Genomic DNA, 21,361 nt, shown 5'->3' with positions numbered 1-21,361 from the left:
TTCAAAGCATGCATTTCGGTCAAGAAAGGACTTGATTCTGGTGATCGGAATTAGAAAATGGCGTCCTCTTCTGCGCGCGAGCGGTGTGCGCGTGCCGGAACAGCTCCATTCAGGAAAGAAAATGCCCTTGTTTGGCTAAGTTTCGTGAAATGAAGAACTTCAGCTCTCCTTCGAGTGTGGCAGTGACTACACATAGCAGCATAGTTTCCCTAAGTCATCGGATACGGATGACGACCGCGTCTCGACGTATCGGCAGTGGACACCCTTAGATGTTAGCAAACCCCCACCGGCGCATCCAAGGTTTGTTTTCACGGACTTGCTTCCCCTACGCTTTATTTTTTAAATTTCAAAAATACATTTTCTACATTGAAGACTGGAGAGGTTTGGGCACTTTTTTTTTGTGGTGCACTGCAGTGAAGCCAATCCTCTGCACATTTTCAAAAAAAAAGTTGCGTGTGTCTTGCAAATAAAGCGACTTTGAATAACTTTTTTAGTTTCAAGACACATAGAATCAAATAGGCAAATAAAAAAAGCGGTAGTTTTGTATCGTTTTCGGCCAAAAAACTCGGTAGGGTAAGGTTTACAGAGGTTATGAACCGCCCCTCGGGCTTGGTGAAAAAACACATCCTGCAAAATGCAGACACTGCTATGAATGGCTCAGGTAAATTTTCAGTCATGCGCAGCAAGGAGAGCTCAGAAGTGGATTGTGAAGTTTTCACACCCTCTTTTCATATAGAGGCCTATGCTCACTCTCTTCAAAGCTGCTGGCGCCTGCTGTCTGACATCGAACAGATAGCATGTTATTGGCCAATAGCCAACATAAATCAAGAGTGACGTCTGGATCACATGTGCTTCTTGCCACGGGGTGCCGCTGCTGGCTGGTGCTGTGCTCCATAATCTACTAATATTGCACACTAGCCACACTCATCACAGGAGAGAGCGATTGCGTATCCTCATGCATGCTCGAGGTCATGACATATGCTGACGTAACTTATTTCCCCTGTGCCATGCCTCTCTGTGTAGCTTCCAGCGCGCTTGTCGGGATGAGAGATGAGAAAAAATGCTTAAAGCATGCGACAAATACCTGTAATTCTGCTCATTCTTGACGGATTTGAGAAATTTTCATGGCAAGTGGAGGCAGCCTCATGAAAACAACCAGTAAGCCATACAAGAGACCCTCAATGCCTACGGTGGAGGGGCCCGGAAAACCGCAACTGCCACTATGAATCGACATGACCATTATACTATCTGGCAACGGAACTGTCAAGGCTACAGTAGAAAAAGATCCAACTTAACTCAATGCCTAATTAATAAGGAACATCCTGATGTCATAATGTTACAGGAGACACACTGCAAGACCAAATTATCTGGGTACAGATCATTCTGTAGTGCCGACAGGGAGACACGAGTTGTCACCACTCTAGTCAAACGTCACCGCATGGTCGTTCAGTATGACACAGGCATTGCGGATGTACATAATTTATTAATCAAGTTAATACTTCCTCAGAAAAATAATCAAAGCTTATTTATCCTTAATGTTTACAGTAACCCTAGAAATGGACATCCCAGTTTACGATCACTTCTCTGCAAGATGCTCTCTATCACAGACGGCAGAGCCTTAGTTATTAGGGGGGATTTCAACACTCAATATATGGCATGGGGATACAAATTTGAAAACCCCAAAGGCAGACACCTATGGCTAGATGCACAACAACAGGGCCTTACTCTCATCACAGACCTGTAGGCTCCTAAGAGGCGAGGGTCTAGTGTTAGTGTGGACACTACGCCAGATCTCACCTTTACCAAGGACATTAAAGGGACACTAAAGGCAAATAACAATTTATGTCAGAGTGAAAGCTCAATGTATGACAACGTATAAAATGGCAATATTATCAACAGCAGTGCCCTACTTACCGAAAAGTTAAGCTAAATGTATCACACGACGTGCACCACAAGTGGGACATTTTGGAAATGATCCCGATTACGTGAGAGCATCCGACTACAATTAATCAATAGTAATCAAACTAGCTGCAGTAAAAAAAGAACCTTCCGTACATCAAGAGACGTAATAAAATGCTGCTTGTTCGTTTCTGTTTGATTCATAGAAAAAAGAACCTCTTTGGCGCTGCCATGGGTAACGGCGCGCGCTGTTCAAAGGTTCTGTTTTCGCCTAACTGCGCTTCGCCTGGCGCTTGGCTTCGCTCACGCGGTCGCGTCTCAGTGGTAGTTTCGGTATCGGGTACCGCCGTGCGTGTTTTGCACCCTTGTGAAAGTCGCTCTGACAGAAAGTGCGACAAAATGCCGCGTGCATGTGATGTTGCCAGATGCCCAAATGGTGTACGCCGCCGTGCAATAAAGGCGGGCAACGTTGGCCACGGCAACAGTGACGTCAGAAAGACCGCTTTCAGGCGGGCGATTTGAAGTGCGCTAACGCGATGTGAACCACTAAAACGTGATTTTATTTCAAAATAAGCAGTTCCTTGGCACGAAAGTAGCACTATGAGGTTTCTGGACCGCTATTTCAACAATCAATGTCGACTTATTATTTGCCTTTAGTGTCCCTTTAAGTACGCGAAATGGCTCAACGCGCTACAGGATCTAGGCAGCGGCCCCCCTATCAGATCAAGGAGGTCCCCCCCCCCCAAAAAAAATGTCTGGCTATGCCCCTGCTGGCAAGGACCGAACCTGCAATCTTCGAATAACGCATCCAATCAAGCTATGGCGGTGGTCATCCTCTCATCCTTGTTTATCGGGTATATCTGTACATTTAAATCTGGAAGTGTTAGTCAGCGCTGCTCGTAGCCATAACGACAAGTGTAAAACATTTTTTTTTAAAGTAGAGTGTCATGTGAGGCTATGACAAGCTGCCGATATGCAAAGACGTGGGGAACGAATGCAGTGATTGTGCGAGCAGACAGAGCAAGAAAGTTGCAAGGAGACGATCAGTGCCATCTGTTGCATAAATAATTAAATAAGAAAAGCAAACACCATATTCTTGTGCGAGCGTTTACAAGAACAAACCACCACCGCACCTAGTGCCATTTGTACGTAAAAGCACTACTGACTGTTCGGTCTAGTGTTCTGTGCATGGGTGCAGCATGCAGCCTCGTCAAAAAAAAACTAGGGTCATGTCTAAGGCGGCCAGATGTTTTAACGCAATAGCATTACAGTGTATGCCCAAAGAAAAAGCCGTCTGTGCCAGAACTGGAAAGAAATCACAGCATTTTTTAATCATTTATCTTTGGAAATACTTCAATAAATAATTCACAGATTATGTTTAGTGCCATGATAGCTTCGTTAATTCAAGCTGATGACAACACTTAACCCTATGGGTACCTGCCAGGGAATGGAAATTTATTCATTAGATCAGGAAATTCATAAAATCGGGTTTCATTAGTTTTACATGTAATATAGGCTAGTGTGTTAACTTGCTAACTACTATTTTCATGTGTACAAGCATGCAGTTCCAACAATTTGCAATACCAATTGAATGTGGGCATCTGGCAGCAGCAACAAGTGAAATGTAGTGAGTGCTTTGAGCACGAATACAACAACAACAAAGGGGACTGTTGGCTTTTCTCGTTTTAATGCACTATGAACACAAACACGCACATAACTGCCATGCTGTCAAGACAAAGTGTAGTTCGTGCACAGCTTCAAATACACAGCCCATTACTTTTCCATCAGCATTTTCACCAATGGAAAGTAGTGCTACCAGTAGTTCAAGCTGGGTGCTTCAACAATTTAGATATATCTATAGGCTATACACAAAAATTATTCAGATCTTAGCAGCCAAGGCGCCAGTCACTTGAAGAAGAGTAACAAAACATATCACTGTCGCTTATTGCTGCCAGACAAGTAATGAGGCATTGCATCCTGGCATTTTACCATTCCTGCAGTCTTACATATGAAAGCTGCTTTGTTCCACACTTGCTTATCTGAAATAAGCAAATAAAGCTTACATTAAGTTGTAAACATTCTAGTTCTTAAAAATACGACAATTTATATCACCTGCAATATGCAAAATTTACACCATAGAAGAATACTCTCTGCTAAAGTGCTCCAAGCCCTGTTTTGAGGCAAACACAGAATGTCAAATAACATAATCTGCTCATAGTTTGCTATGTTGTAAAATTGTGTCACTATAATCGTGGTAACTCCTTACATTTTTCATGCTCAACAAGCATGCATGTAGAAACCTTTGTCATTCAAATTAATATGTTATCTTCTGAAGTGCCACGACACAACCACCTTGCCCAAGGGGTAGCGTTCACATCGTGACACTTTTCTAGATGAACGCTCATGAACAGTGGGGTAAGTAGGGACAATCACTAAATACATGAAGTTGAAACTGTCACTTGATGTAATGCAAAATGGCCTTTTTGCTGCAGCTCATTCAGGTGTATAAATGCAGACATCCAGTGACTTGCAGCTTTTTCTCACAGTTTGGAAGCACAAAACCAATGCCAGTTTTATAATGTATGCAGTCAAACTTAATAGCATACAGCATTGAAGCGGCCACAAATCAATCAGCTCCAAACACAACCAACTCACTAAGGAAGGCAATAAGCTAGCCCCTGCCACCTAGCAGAGCACTAGTGCCCCACCTGGCCTGCAAGCTACCAGATAGCATCGGTGTACCTTATAATACGCTACTGTGCTAGGCCTGCATTATATCTATGTCAACTGTACATAGCTCTTAAGCCGACTTGTGGGGCAATTAAGAAATATTTCCTATTGCTTCAGTAACTAGTATCACTTATTGTGGTTCCACTATTCTTTGGTGTAAAATTGCACACAAGTGCAAGGGGGTATCAAACCATTCCTGAACTGTAGTAACTCTGCCAGCCACCTATAACTATTCAATGGGCCCATTTTTCAAAGAATGAATATCTGCCTCATTTATATCATATGACTAAATTTAGGCTACATAGTCCCTAGTGAGTTATTTCTGAATATGTGAAAACTATAGCATTGCATCACTGTGATGAAGATCTATCAAGCAAAGCCCACTTCACTTGATGTGCTTGGCACTTTGAAAGGACACACTAGCAAGGCAATATAGCTGATCTTATGGCAATAGTGCAACTTATGTTGTAGACCTTACTCTTTTTTGTCAGGTAACATTATTTGAGCTACTTAAAGTAAGTTGCAAAAGTAAGACACTTTCACAACTCTCTACATACAACTACAAACATGACAAAGCTGTAGCTACAAAATGTTGCACCTGCTGCGAATAAGCCCCCTTTACTCAGTGGTCTTATCACTTTCTCTTACAAACAAGGCAGTCACATGTTTATAACAAAACTGCTGACAGACGAGACTGCTACCTGCCACTGTAGATGGTGGCATATCAAAGTTCTTCTTGAGCTTTGCACTATATAAATGATCTTGCCAGTGAAAATCTTAGAATGTACGCTCCAAGCTCCCGGTACCATAAAGAAAAAGAAAGGAGCTGTGGAGCACCGGTTGGCCTTGCTTCTTTTTTTTTTCTTCTTCTTTCTTTCTTAGGCCACCAAAGTAGGTGCACCAAGAAAGTCCAATCCAGCAGTACGAATGTGAGCTTCAGTAGTCCATAGTCTTGATGAACTCAATAGCAGCACAAAACTGGGTCCACCAGTATGCAGCCTCGCCTTGGCAGCACCGAGTGGCACGCTGAAAGGTTTCCACAAACTGGACGGTAGAGAGCAGGTGGGGTGGATTTGCACGAATGAGCACGAAGACAAGCACAGGCACAAGGTCATCGGCTGCTGCTGGGGCACCCGCGGCAGCTGACAGCAGACTTGCAAGCGAGGCACAGCAAGCAGCCACACAGGCTACTTTGTCTTGTGGGCTTTTGTGGGCTGCCAGGGCCCCTAGCTGAGCCTGAGCACTTGGCCAGGGGCTCTCAGCATGATAGGCCTGTGGGATGCGTAGATCTCGGTGATCCACAGTAACAACACGTGACAGCTTCTGTATGTGCTGGTGCAACACCCTGGAGATACAAAAGCAGTTCATATTAGGCACTAGAGAATGGTGGCATAATGTTTTCAGGCGTTCAGAGTTATTTGGATAATTTTAACGCGATAATGTTACTTGGCTAGGTTGGCGAAAACACGTGCTGCTGGGCATCCACAAAATCCATGTCCGGAGAGCACTTGACCTCTCAGACTGGAATTGATCAACACCGGAGCCAACAAGGCCACAGTAACTTGCAGCCCCAGATAAGGAGAGGGGTATCCCCATCGCAGAAGGGGAAGTCCTGACTCAAAGGGTGTGTACCATTGTACGCCACATCAGTTGGCCTTCAACTTCTATGGAGGCAGTGTCACAGCAGCATGCATAGCTGCAGTGAGTGCGATTTTGAAGTTGTAGGCCTAGCGCTGACATTGGCAAAAGACTGGTCAACGAATCACTCCCTTGACGAGGAGGAATCAGGGGGCGAGCGTGAATTGAAACGTGGATGCTGTACACCCAAGTTACCAAATACAAGAAGGGCTGGGAAAGGCACCGCGAACCTGCTTGGCAAATGAACATTGTGCATTAGATAAGCATACATGATTGAGCAAAATAATGACGTGCTCGATGGACTCATACACGCAGTAGCTGTAATACTTCAGTACATGCAGACAGATGTTCACGGAGAAATAACCAAAGCGTGGTTCGAATTCCCACCGGGATCTGGGTACATCGCACACAGCAATAGCAAACGATTGAGACTCAACGAATTGAAGATTCTATAACACGATTAGGCCTCTTGCATTGCCTTATTCTTTATAACACAACTCGGAAACACCACTTTGCAGCACCCCTCCCGAACAACAACCGGGTAAGCCAGAAGAAATGCTTTCATGTTCTCATCTCATAAGAATGCGCTTAGTTTCCTCTGCAACTTTTTTTTTATAGAAATTAGATAATAAACAAAGTTGAATTATGTAGAATTTTAAATTTTCACAGTAGAGTATAAGCTTGGAAGCATTTTAGAGTGTGCATAGAGATACCAAAGTTACAAATTTTGCAATCACTTATGCCCTAGAACAAATATTTCACTCATACTTGCATATCTGAACTGAGATTACTAATTTCACTTTAAGATATCTCGTTTGGTCTTAACTGCAAACGATGATTTACTTTATTTATAGCTAGGTTTATGTTACATTAAACACCCAAAACGCAATATATACAGAACTCTGAAACCTTCCTTCCTTGGGTCACTTTCTATTCTTCGTGCTTCCTTACCATAAACAATGTATGAAGAAAGCAAGTGTATTCTGAAAGTTTCCTTTAGCTACCCCCATGAAAAGGAACCCTTTGCTTAGGTAAGGAACAGATTATCCACATCTGGTTTTAGGGTTATTGAATGCAAGTCCGATGCAAATATCTTTATTCAGCAAAACAATGTTTGTTACATTTTTGTGTGAAGTAGTTATGATAGAAACGCCTGTACTTTTTTATGAATTTACATTCAATGTTAACACTTCTCAGGACGTGTTGCTGTAGAGGGCAACATGGTGCCGCCCATCGAGAGGGGTGCTGGCCACTTCGAATATACCACATCGCTGTCCTGCACCGTTTCCCCTTTTTTTCTTAACCTATAGTTACCATTTGGTTTATATTTATCATAATGTCTTGGTAGCAATGCATTCGGACAGTTGGAAGGTGCAGATAACTGCCTCATCAGTGCAGCACCTGCAGCAATGGTGATGTTGCAGACAGCTTTTCAAATATAACTGAAATTACCCTCAAGTTGTGGCACCCACAACACACAATCTTTCAAATGGTGGAAAGGCAGCAGGCAATGCATGTCATTTGATACACAGTGCAGAGATAAAATCATTAAGGTACACAGCATTCATGAAACCCTTATAGTGGTAATTTCCAATGGCAAAAGGTTATGATGCACTTTGTTTTCCAGATGAGAGGGTTGGTATTTTTTTGACAGGAGCCGAAATCACCTCGTTCACATGTGCAAGGTAGCATACAAACTTAAATAAATATAAAATAAAGTATCTGAGACTTTTTTTTCATTGATATAAATTAACACCAGAACAATTCAGCCTGACGTCTGTCAACCCTTGGAAATGAACATGCTTATGTTCACAGCATTAAGGGCTACCGAATAAGCTTTGCTGAGAGAAAAGAAAGGAAAAGAATTAAAGGAATGACAAGCACCATGGTTACTTACTGATCTCTGAGAACATCTCCATCTCCATTTGGGTACAAGGCATGAACATATATTTGACTCATGATAGCTCTTTCTATTGTGTGCTGAGCAAGGTTGATCTGGATATCACTGGCCACTGTAAACATAATGCAACATAATTATATGATCAGCCGAGCTTAGTAATACACTAAAGACAACAACAGAGAAAAAGATAAGACAAACAAAGCATATGCAACTACAATTATAGAAAGACAGTCATGCTTGTTTGCATTATTGCTTTATACCAGGATGGAAATTCTTTGCAAAAGTTGAAAGCACTAGTGCTCTGCAGCAAAGTAACTGTTGTACAGGACTATTACACAAAAATACTAGGCCTATCTACTTAACAGGCACCCACTACAGTAAACCGGCTGTCACTTTAGAAGCTACACAATTACGGTAGGCACTGGTATCCATAGGCTGATACAGACTCCTAATGGTGAAGTAGCTATTTTGTCAGTGTCATTACTGCTAAAGTCAAGGCCAGTGACTTTGCCTTGTACTTTATTCCACATTCAAATGTGTAGGTGTTGGCAGTTAGCATAACACCCACTAATGCCAACAACCACATGTCTGAAAACAGTTGCAAGCAGGTAAAATTTTATAATGTAGCAATATTTAAAGAAGAAAGAGAGAGGGAGAGAAATAAAAAGAGAAAAGTATATTGAATATGCAACAGGAAACGAGGGATCCACAGTAATGAATGCAAAGCTTCAGCACTAAGCCACAAAACACGAATGGAGAGTGGGTTTATAGGGGTTCGTACGTATAGGTTCTGGTATCATTGGCTGCTGTCCCGTCATTATGGTGAGAGTGATCCCCCTCACTGTATTCACTTCCTAATATAATTAAATGTTTTAACATAAAATTGCGTTTTTCTCAGAGTCACTTTCTTAATATTTTTAGAAACTTGACGTACCTTTTCTTGAAAACTATCCAATCGATTATGCTGAAATTATCTTAGGTTATACTGGGATCCCTTGTAAATAGTCTCAAACTAAAACTTTGAAGAACAGCTTAAGTCATAACTCCGAAGAAATCAAATTAACTGGAAAGCCTCTCTATGATACGTGACAAGTGAGGGCAATATTTTTTTTTCAAGTGAGATGAATGGAGGAATCCGCTTTTTGAGGTACAAATTAAAGCCACTATCATGTGGAATTAGTGTGGAAAGTTTTACCGCCATACTATTTTTTGTTTTTCAGAAAAGCTACATTTAATTTTACACCCCAGCCTAAAACTTGGTTCTCTAATACAAAAAAAAAAATGTAAAAAAAAATAAAAATGGGTGCACTGAAAAAATTGCACTAAGTGAAGGCCAAAAGCATTTATATTCAACAAGCAAGCTTTCACGATAAACTATGAAACCGTTGTAGATATAAAGCTCAAACCAAGATGACCCATTTACCCTACCATACCCCTTAACTTGATCACTGCTCCACCATTTTGCAAGTAACTATGCTCAGCTACCCTTCAAACCCATGCATAACTATTTTATGTAAAAAACCATGCTTACGTATCGCACAAAGAAGTCTCATGACAAGCAGTTTATGCTGACAGGCACAATGATAAGTTATGTATGTACTTTTAACCCTTTGAAGGTCGAATTTTTTCATGAAATGCAGTCCAAAAATGCGTATTTTTTTATTACTGAAATAAATTCTTTAGACAATTCTATTTCAGAAAAAAATTATCTAAAATTTTTTTTCCGTGACTGTAAAGTGATGAAAAAATCATTTTTGTTGTTACATACACATGGTTTATTCGTAGTAACCCATCAAGCAAAATCCTAAAAAAAAAAAAACACTTATACGATTAAAATTATGCATTGTATTAAAAATGGCTCACAGACATACAAAAATAAGCGCACCAGAGTACTTTTCTGGTAAAAAATGTTCGTGCTCCCTTAAACAGGAAATGCAACCACAGTGGCGTCGTTTGTGTAATTTAGCACCGCACGAAAACAGATGTAATCGCGCCCCAGGGAGCGATAAACGAGTGAGTCACAAGCAGTCAGCCTTTGAGACCAGACAGCCATCAGCTTTGCAGGCGCGAGAAGCAATAACCACCCGAAGGACAAAACCGAAACCAGCCGCACCACGTGCACGCGTTCCGATGCGCAAGTGAAAACCGCCATGCCGTTTCGGAAAGCAAAAAAAGAAACAAAAACAATGGAGAGCCATCGGCGCAAGAAAAAAATTCCACGTATTCCCGAAGCGTGGCAGCACATTCCAAGCAAGAGAAATGATCGAAAAAGGCGCGGTTTTTAAACCAGCTGCACCGTGGATGTGCCACTTTGTGAAGCAAAAAAACAGAGAGACATCGGCATGAAAAAAATTCCACGTATTCCCGAAGCGTGGCAGCACATGCCAAGCAAGAGAAATGATCAAAAAAGGCGCGTGTTTTGAACATACAGGCTATGCCATAGATGTACGATAAAGACCCTTTGGTGCTTGGTAGGTGATGCCGTACATGTACGGCGAAAACCCTCAGAAGGTTAAAATGCCCTTTGTGAAGTTAAATTTTTTTGAAAGTCAACTACAATGGTCACAATAAAAATGAAAGAAAGAAAGAAGCATGAGCAGTAAGGCAGCAAGATACTTACTCTGCCACGTTGGGTCTACTTCCATTTGTTGAAATAGATATTGCAAAAACTGCTCAACCAATTGGGCCTACAAGGAGAAAAAGGAAAAAGTTTATTCACACTTTAAAAAATATCCAGCCACCCCCCCCCCCCCCCCCACAGGTTTTTAGTGAGCTTTATCAAACCAACAAGACATTAATAAATTAAGCATTCAGTCATAGAATTCAATGCTTGCAGTTGCGACAAATACATGTTCCAAGTGCTCATTCTCAACCCCTCTGGTTTTGACATTGATAATATTAAAGAAGAAGAATGAGCGAATGTAACTACACCTACAATCCACAATACTAATACAGCCACTTGCTGATTCTTTAGGCATGGAAGGAAGGGATTGCTCAAATGGCTGACAAAGACAAAGGAAAATAATTCAAATTCAAGATTTTTGTTTAACTATGTTGTATTCAGGCAAGCTTGGTTTGCCTTTTTTCACTGACTAGTGGACTGAACAGGCCGAATCAAACCTTGTTCCTTCTGCATGTAGTGGCACCCTAGATTTTGCACTGCCCATAGCAAAAAAAATTTAATAGCATGCTCTATGGTGCCTAAAATTTTGATCAACACAATGCACTTTCTAATGGCAGTCCCACAACAATGCCTGAATAATCCAGCATGTTGTAATTTTCAATTTCAATTTCAGAGAAACCAGTCAGTTAATGCGACAGTCTTAAAGACTTGTTTGCTCCTAATCTAATGTAGAAAAAAAAATCTCACGAAATAAGCCCACCATGGTAAACACCAGTTTCTGACATGCTCCACGATTGCTTTCCAATAGCTGTTGAGCTGGCGTTTCGTATTCTTGATGTCTAGTAGTCAATGATAGTAAAAGGCATTATTTTTGTATTGGTGTGATGGCAAAGCCTTAAAAAATTTGCTAGTTTGCATTGCAACCTTTAAAATACCTTGATCACTGCAAGTGCAGCAATACTGCCACCATATTAAAACATTCACTGAATCCATGAGCCTCACAGGTAAGGCGAAGGGTAACTTTCGAGCTCAGAATTTTGGAAAAAAAAAAGAACTTCTAATAGTACTCAAATAAATACTGAGACAGCACACTTAATATTCGAGCACAAGAGAATTAGTCTATTTGTGACATCATTCAAGTAATGAGACTCAATGAATAAATTTAAATACTATAACAAGGTAGGCACGGCCGCATGTTAACATCATAAAACAGGCTCAAGCATGGCCTTGCGCATTCACAGGCTCCTCACATCAGAGTGCATGTTGTTTCGCAGCTGTGAAGCAGTCCCCATCTTAGCTCTCTGGTAAATCTACTTTCACTAACCATTTTTGGTTAATGCAAAATTCGTGAAAAAAATGTTTAAAATATATAAAGTTCTTGTTTCTTTGTTTCTCTTTCTTTTCTTTTTTGGCTTACACTGATATTGCTGAATCCTACGTCAACAGTGCGTTTCAGCAAATACTATCAGAAACCTCTGGACTAAAGATTCAAGTTGTGATGACCAAACCATTTAATGCTCTTTTATCACAATGAAAGAATGGTCACATGAAAGTTACAGCTTGGTTGATGAGTCCACTCAACTAAGCTTTTAGTCATAGAATTCTACGAAATAATTACATGAAACTCCTCCCGTGGGTTTCATGACACAAATGACAATGAACAATATTTATAAGATCCACAACATGAATGAAAATTCAAATATTGAGTGAATAAAAGGAGCACAAGCTGGAACACTGACGAAGGAAGAGGATGGAACAAGCATTGCCACATATGAGTTACAGTGCTTGTCCTGTCCTCTTTCTTAGTCAGTGTTACAGTTCGCGCTGTTTTTCTTTATTGAATATGCAATAACAAGCCCAGCTACAAGTGCTACTATGGAATCCAAATATAATCTTGATATACAGTAAAACCCTGGTGGTACGATCATGGCTGGTACAAATTTCGGTGCTATGTGAATTCGTAATATTAGTACAGAGAAGATAGACTGTTCCGAACGTGTTTCCAGGCCGCTGTGGATCATATGAATACGCAAGCAACAGCAGCAGAAGTGCCCGAGCCAGTGGAACGAACAGGAGCTACCAGTGCAGCACGAATTGCGCGGGATCCATAGTCACCAAGCAACCAGCTACATCACGGAGTTGTGCAATCTCTCACTGTTCCTCTCGTCAAGCGGGCCGAACCATTCTCAGCGCGCATGAAGGAAGGAAGTGCGAGGGAGACAGCCAGCCTGCTTGCTCTGAGGCTTGCGCATCCCCTGTGCCGTGTTGAATAGAGTTCAGCAGTTAACACTAGCGGTTTCACTATTGCTTCACGCTACTAAATGGTTTGCTCGTTTGGAGTTAATGGGCCTGAAAGAGGTTATAGCTGTGTGAGTGAACACCGTAGCTTGAATTCAAGATAGCAGTGAGCCGGGAATTACTACTTGCACTGAGAACGGTTTTATCACTGCCGATGTGACTGCATGGCTTGAGATTTGCGTACCGTGGAGGACATTGCCAGGGAATTTTTCACATCACAGCTTGATGCTTTGGCCAGCGAGAAAGGAGATGATGTGCACTGCGGCAACGACGGCCAAAACACAACTCCAGTGATGTGATTGACTGAAGCTGTTTTGGAGCAGGTTTTTGGAGAAGCAAAAAGTGCATTTAGCCAAAACTGCATTTTGGAGCAGGGAAAACAGCTTTTGGAGCAGCTAAAAGCTCACTGCCAAGTGGAAAAATTGACTGTGTGAAGCAAGACAGTCAAATAAGGAACTCTTTTGAAATAAAAAGTTCTGTCCAATAATTGGTGTTTGCATAACACCAGTGGATCACCGAACAGCACCGAACAGCCTAGTAAGCGTAAACATTGGCGTTGCTGTCTTATAATGGCTTAGAGTGGCCAAACAAACAACGCAGGTAGGATTCCTGGGAAATAGAGATGTGGCCTTATCTGCTCAAGAGAAAGGAATTTCGTTGAGAGTAATTCCCAGAACGAAGAGTGTCTCTGCACAAACGATGTGGTCACCTGAGAGAATAGCTGAAGACTGCGAGAAGTCCAAATACGTCTGACATGGAGTTTTCAGTACACCTGCTGAATCCCAGTGCTGCTTCGTGGCCTCAATGTGCCTCTTGCTTGTAGCATGTCGCTTTATCGCTGCAAAACCATGTCGCTTGCAGTTAATGGTCTGACTGCAGACAACGCAAAATCCACTGCCATTGCTGCCTTGGCGACATCAAGATGATATAGTGTCACCAGTTTCGTCCATCTTGTTGAGGATGTCGACATTGAACTTGGTGGAACGACCCGAGGCTCTGAGACGGCGAGACACGAACAATGCAAAAAGCGATTCCCCTCAAAAAAATGTGTAGCGATACGCTTTTTGCAAATCTTGCGAAGGACAGAATAAGTTTTGTTGCTAGCCGTTCCACGGCAAACCTAGTTTTCCACAAGTTTTGCTCCCCGACAGGAGTCGCGTTCCATGAAAATCCTCAAACAACACGAAGCTGCCAATTAACTGCGCCAATTCACGGCTCGTGCAAAGCTTGTCTGCCATCTTGCAAGCTTCTTGGTTTGTGAGAGTGAATGGTGCTTGCCCACCTTGGTCTGCAATAACCACGGTAACTGCTGTTATGTCTGCCGTGTATAACTACCCCTAACCATGGTTAGCCGTAACTGTAGTCAGCTTAACCACGGTTAAGACTGTCCGTGTGACAGGGGTATAACACTGGTTTGAGCAGCGGAACTTAAAAAAGGAGCAAAAAGAAAAGGACGTTGCTGTACTAACAACTGAAATTTTATTTCTATGCTGCTGCGGCGGTGCGGTCACACCAGCTCGCGGCGAGCCGCTCCTTCCAAGGTGCATTTTTGGGGGTTCATACCAAATTACAACGGTCTGGAGAGGATTATGTCAGCCCCCAAAAGCCTGAGCAAGCCAAACCAGACCTTAATGAGCCTCCCCATCAATCAGCATCCGGTCAGGTCCACCAGAAAGCGCCGGGCGGTGTGCCGCGAAAATCCTGCCACGCGACAGCTTTGGCACGTCGTGTTTTGCCGGCGGCGGCACGCTGCACACGTTTTTCCAATAGTGTGCTTATAGTTTGGCGCAGTTTTGGCGCAGAACAGCGGAGATGTAGCAGGATGTAGCAGGATGTAGCAGGTTTCATGTCTTGGAGCAGTTTGGCGCAACTGGCATAGCTATTGCATCACTGCAACTCGTGCTTGACATGCTGAGGCATGTGAAAACTTTATGAGGTCACGCGTGCACATTTTTTACACCCATAAGGCAATCGTTGAGGATTAGGGCAAGAAAAAAAACGCAGACAGATATTAGGAATTTTCCTGTAGCAAATAAATAAATTTCTTCTTGGTTTTGGGTACTTTTTGATCATACGAAGTTGCGTGAAGCCGCTGAAATGATTGAATTATCAAGCGGCAACAAGTAGAATCTTGTTAATATGTACCCACTTTAAACATATTAACGGTTACCATGTACAGTAGAACCTCGTTGATACGTTTCAGAAAAAAACGCGGAATATAAACGTACGATCCGAATCGAGTAAAAATTGAGGCTGACAAGCCCATATTGAGGTGCAAGTGCAAAAAAACATTTATTTCTAAAAAAACATGGCGGGACTCTTCGATTTTCGAACTCCTGGCATCTCGCTGGCAGCCAGAGGTCAGCCAGCTAGTTCCGGTCCTGACCGGAAATAACATCGTGGTCACGTGTGTTGAAATCCCGAGACAACCCAAATGTTGCAAAATCGAACTCTGGGACAACCAGTGTAAACGTAAAGAAACGCTACCGCCGTGTCAGCAGACGAAACTTTGCGCCGCATGAGCGTCGGTTCTTTCTGCATTGCTGCTTGGAATTATAGGGCTAGGTTTGCCGAAGAGCGGAAGTGATATTCTCGAGCATACACATTTGAGATACGATCACGTACGTTCGCAAGATCACGCGTGACTCGCCCCGTCCGTGAAGTAAACTGCTGCCCCGCTAAAGGCTTAAGGGGAGACCCTGCTTCTGAAACATGTTTCTTGTTTTTGAGCATATCATTATGAAACTTTCACAGCCTATGTATTTTTATGTGCTGTTTTCAAATATGCAATTATTGTTCTAATACAATATGTAGCGCTCTGTCCTCTTGTGTCGCTCTGCTCGGCCGTTTCTTCTTCCCCGTAATGCGCTATACCAGTTCTAGTTTTGAAACTATTAAATAGTTTTTGTATTGTTAGGAGCAGGCTTTATTTCTAAACTGTGAGAGTGATCAAGCAAATCAGCATATCACAATAACCTGGAATGAATACTGTATGCAATAAAAAAAGAATGGATGTTCTAGGCCCATTTGAACAAAAGTTATGGTATGTTGAACATTCCCAGCTTGATCCCAGTTTGACCGAGCTCAACATCGCTCACTTGCCAAGCGTTCAACGTACTATAACTTTTGTTCAAATGGGCCTAGAACATCCATTCTTGTTTTATTGCATACAGTATTCATTCCAGCTTATTGTGATATGCTGATTTGCTTTATAGCTCTCACAATTTATAAATAAAGCTTGCTTCCACCAATATACATGAAATATTTTATATCTTGAAAACAGCATAGTGTACTAGAAAAATAATTGCATATTTGAAATCAGGACATAGAAATACATAAGCTGCGAAAGCTTCATAAAAATGTACTCAAAAACAAAGAAATACGTCTCCGAAGCAGGGTCCCCCCTTAACAAGCTCAACTCTTCGCAGTGCACGTAATAATCGCGGTACAACATGATATGCGAAATCTCGCGAAAGTGATAAGCGTGCCCGAAAGCGACAGCTGTTCAAGGCTATCGCATACTACGTCACACGCTTGCGCTGATCAGTTTGCGTTCTGTCTTAATTGAGACATGCGCTGGTATGTTAGCCACCACTCGTAATCGCACCATCTCGCACGGCAGAACGAGCTTTAAAAGATAACGCCCGGTGTAATGGCAACCAAAGGTGAGGTCCCCAAGCGCCCGCATTGCAATTTGTCGAGTCCTCACAAAGATGGCGGCGAGCGCGCATCGTCTCGTTTTGGCGTATGATAACCAGAAACCTCCCAGATATCTTCCAGAACAAGTTTTTTCTGGCAGCTTCTGACGACCCGCTGGTAGGCAGAATTACCCAGCCAGAGAAAAACGAACGCCGACTGGAATTGCGCCGGGCAGCCACCATAGCCGGGCGGAGCAACCTGAAAGCGAACGCGCTCCGGGAGAAAAGTGTCGGGGAAATTATCGGCCATATTCACTGGGCACAATGGCGGTGTTGCTATGGTTACGTGTTGCGGTGTGTTGTGCAGCGGCGGCGATGCGGTGGCAGCGGCATGCGTGTTTCCATAGGTCTTGTACCGTACCGTGGCAGACTGGAGACGTGACAACCTCCATTCTTTGGGCCGCATTGTTAGTTCCCCTGGCTGTTGTTGTAGCCTTGGGGTCTGAACAAAAGTGTGTGGAACGAGTGTGCATCTATGTACCGGCTACGGATAAAGGATTTGCAATGCTCAGCAAAATCGTGCCAAGTGCTACAGAAAATACTTTTTTTTAAGCAGTTTGAACATTTTGACGGCCAGCGTCGCCGCCTGCCTTCGGGTCGGTGTGTGGGTGACAGAGAGTGGCGATCGAGCAATTCGAAGAAGACACGGAGGGGACGATCGAGCAATTCGGAAGAGAGCAAAGCAGAGAAAGTGCGGAGGGGACAATTGAACAAAGCAGAAAAAGCGCGGAGGGGGAAAAGGCACTGCGGAGAAGCCGCCGTCGCCGCGCGGCGGCTGTCTGCCACTTCGCGCTTAACAAGTACACGAGAGGGCCCTTTTTGCACACCTGAATGAGAGTTTCTGAGTACAAAACGTATCATACGACCGCAGTTTTCCGTGGTGCTGAACATTGCTGCCGAATAATCGTATTTTCCGGGAACGTATTAACCGGGACGTATTACACACAGCTGTATTGCGTTATTTTTAATTTTCGCGATTTCAAGCGTAGGAGCCGGGAAATCGTACTAAGCGGAAACGTATCAACGAGGTTCTACTGTAGTTGTAGATGGATACTTGACCGAGTCTTGTGAAGCCTAATGTATTTGCTGATCACTTAAGCCGTCGCGGCTCGTCCCGAGCCTACTGGTTAGTGCGTCCTGTGATAACTTTTTGTCGCAGAAAGGTTAGCTGTGCTTCTTGACTCTCTGTGTGGCCAAAGCCACAATGTGCAGCAAAAGGTGTTCCATGTTTTCGGTAAACACAGAGAGCAGTCGAACAATGATTCGACTCGGCGCGATTGCGGTGATGCTTTTACAGATGTGCATTGAAAAAGAACAAAGGCAAGATGGCGGTCACTGACGAATGCGTCAAATCACGACAAGTATCTTCAGCTATCTGCTTGGCAGTGCATTGGTATAGCACTGTTGTAAGCACACTGCACGCTTTTAAGATGCGACAACCTAAGCACTTCGCCGACAATGTGCTGCTGTTTGCTACACGCATCCTTGTGCGAGACTACTTTCAAGTGCGCGTCACTTTGTGGAAATTTAAGCAGCATGCTGTTACAGAGTTGGCTCAACAAAGTACTCACCGCATTCGTGCACAATCAGATGTGGCGCGGGCACCGAGAAACCTTGCTGCACTAACACTGCTAAGCGAACTGCATGCTTTTAATCGCTGCGTATGGAGGATGTATGACGCTCACGCCACGTATTCACACGAATCGGGGATCATCGGAAATGGCTGAAATCTGAACTTCGTCTAATCGGTTAATCGCCTATATCTTAATAGGCGACAACCCAAACATGCTGCTTGTTGCCGCCTCTTGTGCAAGACTGCCTTTGTGTTGCAAGTATGCAGAGTGCGTGTCGTTTACAGGAAGCTCACCATCACTGCATTGACCAGATAGTAAGCTACTCGCCACACCGATGCACGGTCAGGAACAGAGCGAATATGAACACTCCCATGTGTGGCAAACGTGTGCACACTGTACGTACAACAATTGTGTGAGCTGAGTTGGCAATGCGCAGCATGCAATTAGCCTGGAACAACCGGCTTCATGAGTTAGCAAGTACAGTCGAACCCACCTATAACGATCCCACATATAACGATCTATCGGTTATAACGACCATATTTGGGTGCCCTTACGATTTTCCTATGCTAACCATTGAAGCTGCGTCCAGATATAGCGAACATTTTTCAAAGCCTCCTACTTTTACAACGAACACTTGAGACGCTGTCGCGGTAAAAATATGGCGCATACGAAGCGAAAAAAAGTGAAAGCATGCCTTCTAAAGCGTGACAGGGGGCGCGCTCGCGCGTGCCCCGCTCCCGTTTACTTGCGACTAAGATACCCAGATCGGCGAGCACCGCACGCAGATTTCGGACGCTGCGAGCGAGGTCGCTCACTTTCCAGGCGTTTCTTCAGTGGTAGAATGGCAGTGAGGAAAAAAAAAAATAGTAGGCAGCATGAAGCCTTGCGGTCAGCTTTCGCACGGTGACCGTTCCTGACGCCGTTCTCTGTAGCTATAGTATACGACCGCCTGCGATGAACCAAACAATGCCTTGGAACACAAGAAGGCATAAATGCAAGAAGTGATAACCGCGATAACTTTCCATCGCGAAAAGGTTCACTGCGTCCCTAAACTCGTCGACGCCACAATGTGCCGCAAAAAGTCGTCCGTCTTTTCGGTAACGGCAGAGACCGGTCAATCGGTGATTACGACTTCCGCGCGATTGCGGCAATGCCTTCGCAGATAAGCATCAGAAAAGAGCGAAGGCGAGGTGGCGGCCGTCGATAAACGTGCCGTTATGCCTTATAGCCGACAACCTTATCTCAGTCATCTGTAGATATCTGCTCGGCTGCGCGTGTGGCGTACACTGCGGATTGACGGCGGTACGAGCGCGCCATGCTTAGCCATGCTGCCGTTCACAAGTTTGCCGCCGCCGCGTCATGCGAGACTGCTTTAAAGTGCGCGTCGCTTTGTAGAAACGAAAGTAGCTCGCTGTTGTTGAGCGGCGCGGGCACCGAGAAACGTCGATGCACTCACAGCGAGCGTATACTGCGTGTTTGACTAGGTGACAACTGAAGTGCGCCGCGCATCGTCATGCAGGGCCGCGAGAGCATCGCGGAGACGCAGTGCGCGTTGCTTGGAAAATGCTTGTTTTCGCTGCGTTGACCGAAGAGGCTAGTCGCCGTATCCGTGCACGATCCGGAGTGAAGCAAGCACGAAGAACGTACAAATGCGCGCATACGGCATACAGCAAGCGGCCCGGCAGTGACTCCGCGACCCGAGTAGGGGACGCGCTCCACGCAACTAGCCAGGGACGATCGGCTCTACGACGCGGTACCACGCTTCGGTGAAACGGTGTCAGCTCATTGCAAAGGCGGCTAATTCACCCGTGAGCACGCAGCGGGCGTCGCTTCACGACGCGAAAAGGCTTAGCTTGTCACCGAAAGGGTTGTTAGCACTTTAATAAAAGTGCACAAAGGAAAAAAAAAAGCGGATTTGCCGCAAAGCCCACGTTTTTAAGGGCGTGTCCATATACAACGAACTACTGATATAACGACCACTTTTCGCGACACTTTCGAGTTCATTATAAACGGGTTCGACTGTACTGCGTTTCAATGACACGGTGCCAGCTTTCGCTCACTAGCAGACTACGGCACAGACGTGTGCACACATATCGGGGAAAGCCGATGCGTGTGTCCATCCGCTCTGTCAGTTGTGGGTTCCGGACCCTGTAAGTTTCGAAATGCAGATTGCCATTGTGCACTATTGGATGTTCTTGTGTGAGAGCCGGAATTTTTTCAGTGATTTGATAAAAAGAAAGGAAAGGAATGGGTACTTTACACAGAATTTGCTCTGACATTGCATTTATTTCTTTGTTGGTAGCGGTGGCACATGTAAGGAGTTGCAAATTTGTACTTGGAGGTTAATGCATACTACTGCTTAGCATATAGTGATGCCGCATTCCTATCAGGTACGCATTAACGAAGTTACACTATTAGAGAAATTGAATAGTAGATATTCCATTCGCAAATCGAACTATTCACAGAGCTAATATTCAATTTCTATTAATATATCTTAGTATTCGCAAAACCCTAGAGAAGAAGCTTGTGAACTTAAAACAGTGCCGTCCCCAGTGCTTCACATGTCTCTGTCATTTGTATTACATATTTTTGTTTAAGTAAGAAAAGTATGCACTGCTTTCTGTTCAGCCTAGTGCACCAGACTGTGACACAATTACATAGGTGTCCAAAGGAAAAGCAGAAAAGAAGTTCTCCTGGCATGGTGTTTTTATAGCAATTCTTGTCTGGCAATGAAAGTTATGTGCCTTAATCAAAGGTCACAAAAAAATGTGGAGCTCACTCAGACTCACTCAAATATATTTTGTGCTTAGGGCTCACTCCGACTCAGATTCGCCAAAATTTTCCTCAACTGGACTCACCCGGACTCAGACTCACCAAAATGTCTCACTCGGACTCACTCAGACTCGCGGGACTCGTGAGTGAGTTTGCTGACCTATGGCCTTAATATTAATACTAAAGTTGAATTACAAGAGACTGCAGTGAAGGGTACGGCATCACTTTT

At 43.7% G+C, this 21,361-nt stretch overlaps 1 protein-coding gene across 2 annotated transcripts in view; it reads right to left on the bottom strand.

The window, feature by feature from the left end:
• Nucleotides 1-3,564: 3,564 nt before the first annotated feature.
• LOC119396050 (GTPase-activating protein and VPS9 domain-containing protein 1) overlaps nucleotides 3,565-21,361 on the bottom strand; it is a 93,063-nt gene continuing 75,266 nt past the window's right edge. For both annotated transcript variants that reach the window (XM_049415847.1, XM_037663103.2), the window contains exons 18-20: nucleotides 10,788-10,854; nucleotides 8,165-8,279; nucleotides 3,565-5,974 (exon numbers count right to left, since the gene is read on the bottom strand). In XM_049415847.1, the coding sequence (XP_049271804.1) occupies nucleotides 5,566-5,974; nucleotides 8,165-8,279; nucleotides 10,788-10,854 (591 nt within the window). In that variant the 3' untranslated portion in view covers nucleotides 3,565-5,565. The remainder of the gene's footprint in view (nucleotides 5,975-8,164; nucleotides 8,280-10,787; nucleotides 10,855-21,361) is intronic.

This window comes from Rhipicephalus sanguineus, chromosome 1 (genome assembly GCF_013339695.2).
Source record: "Rhipicephalus sanguineus isolate Rsan-2018 chromosome 1, BIME_Rsan_1.4, whole genome shotgun sequence".
NCBI lineage: Eukaryota > Metazoa > Arthropoda > Arachnida > Ixodida > Ixodidae > Rhipicephalus > Rhipicephalus sanguineus.
Note: the sequence above shows the minus strand (reverse complement) of the source record. Positions and strands in the feature narration are given on the sequence as shown.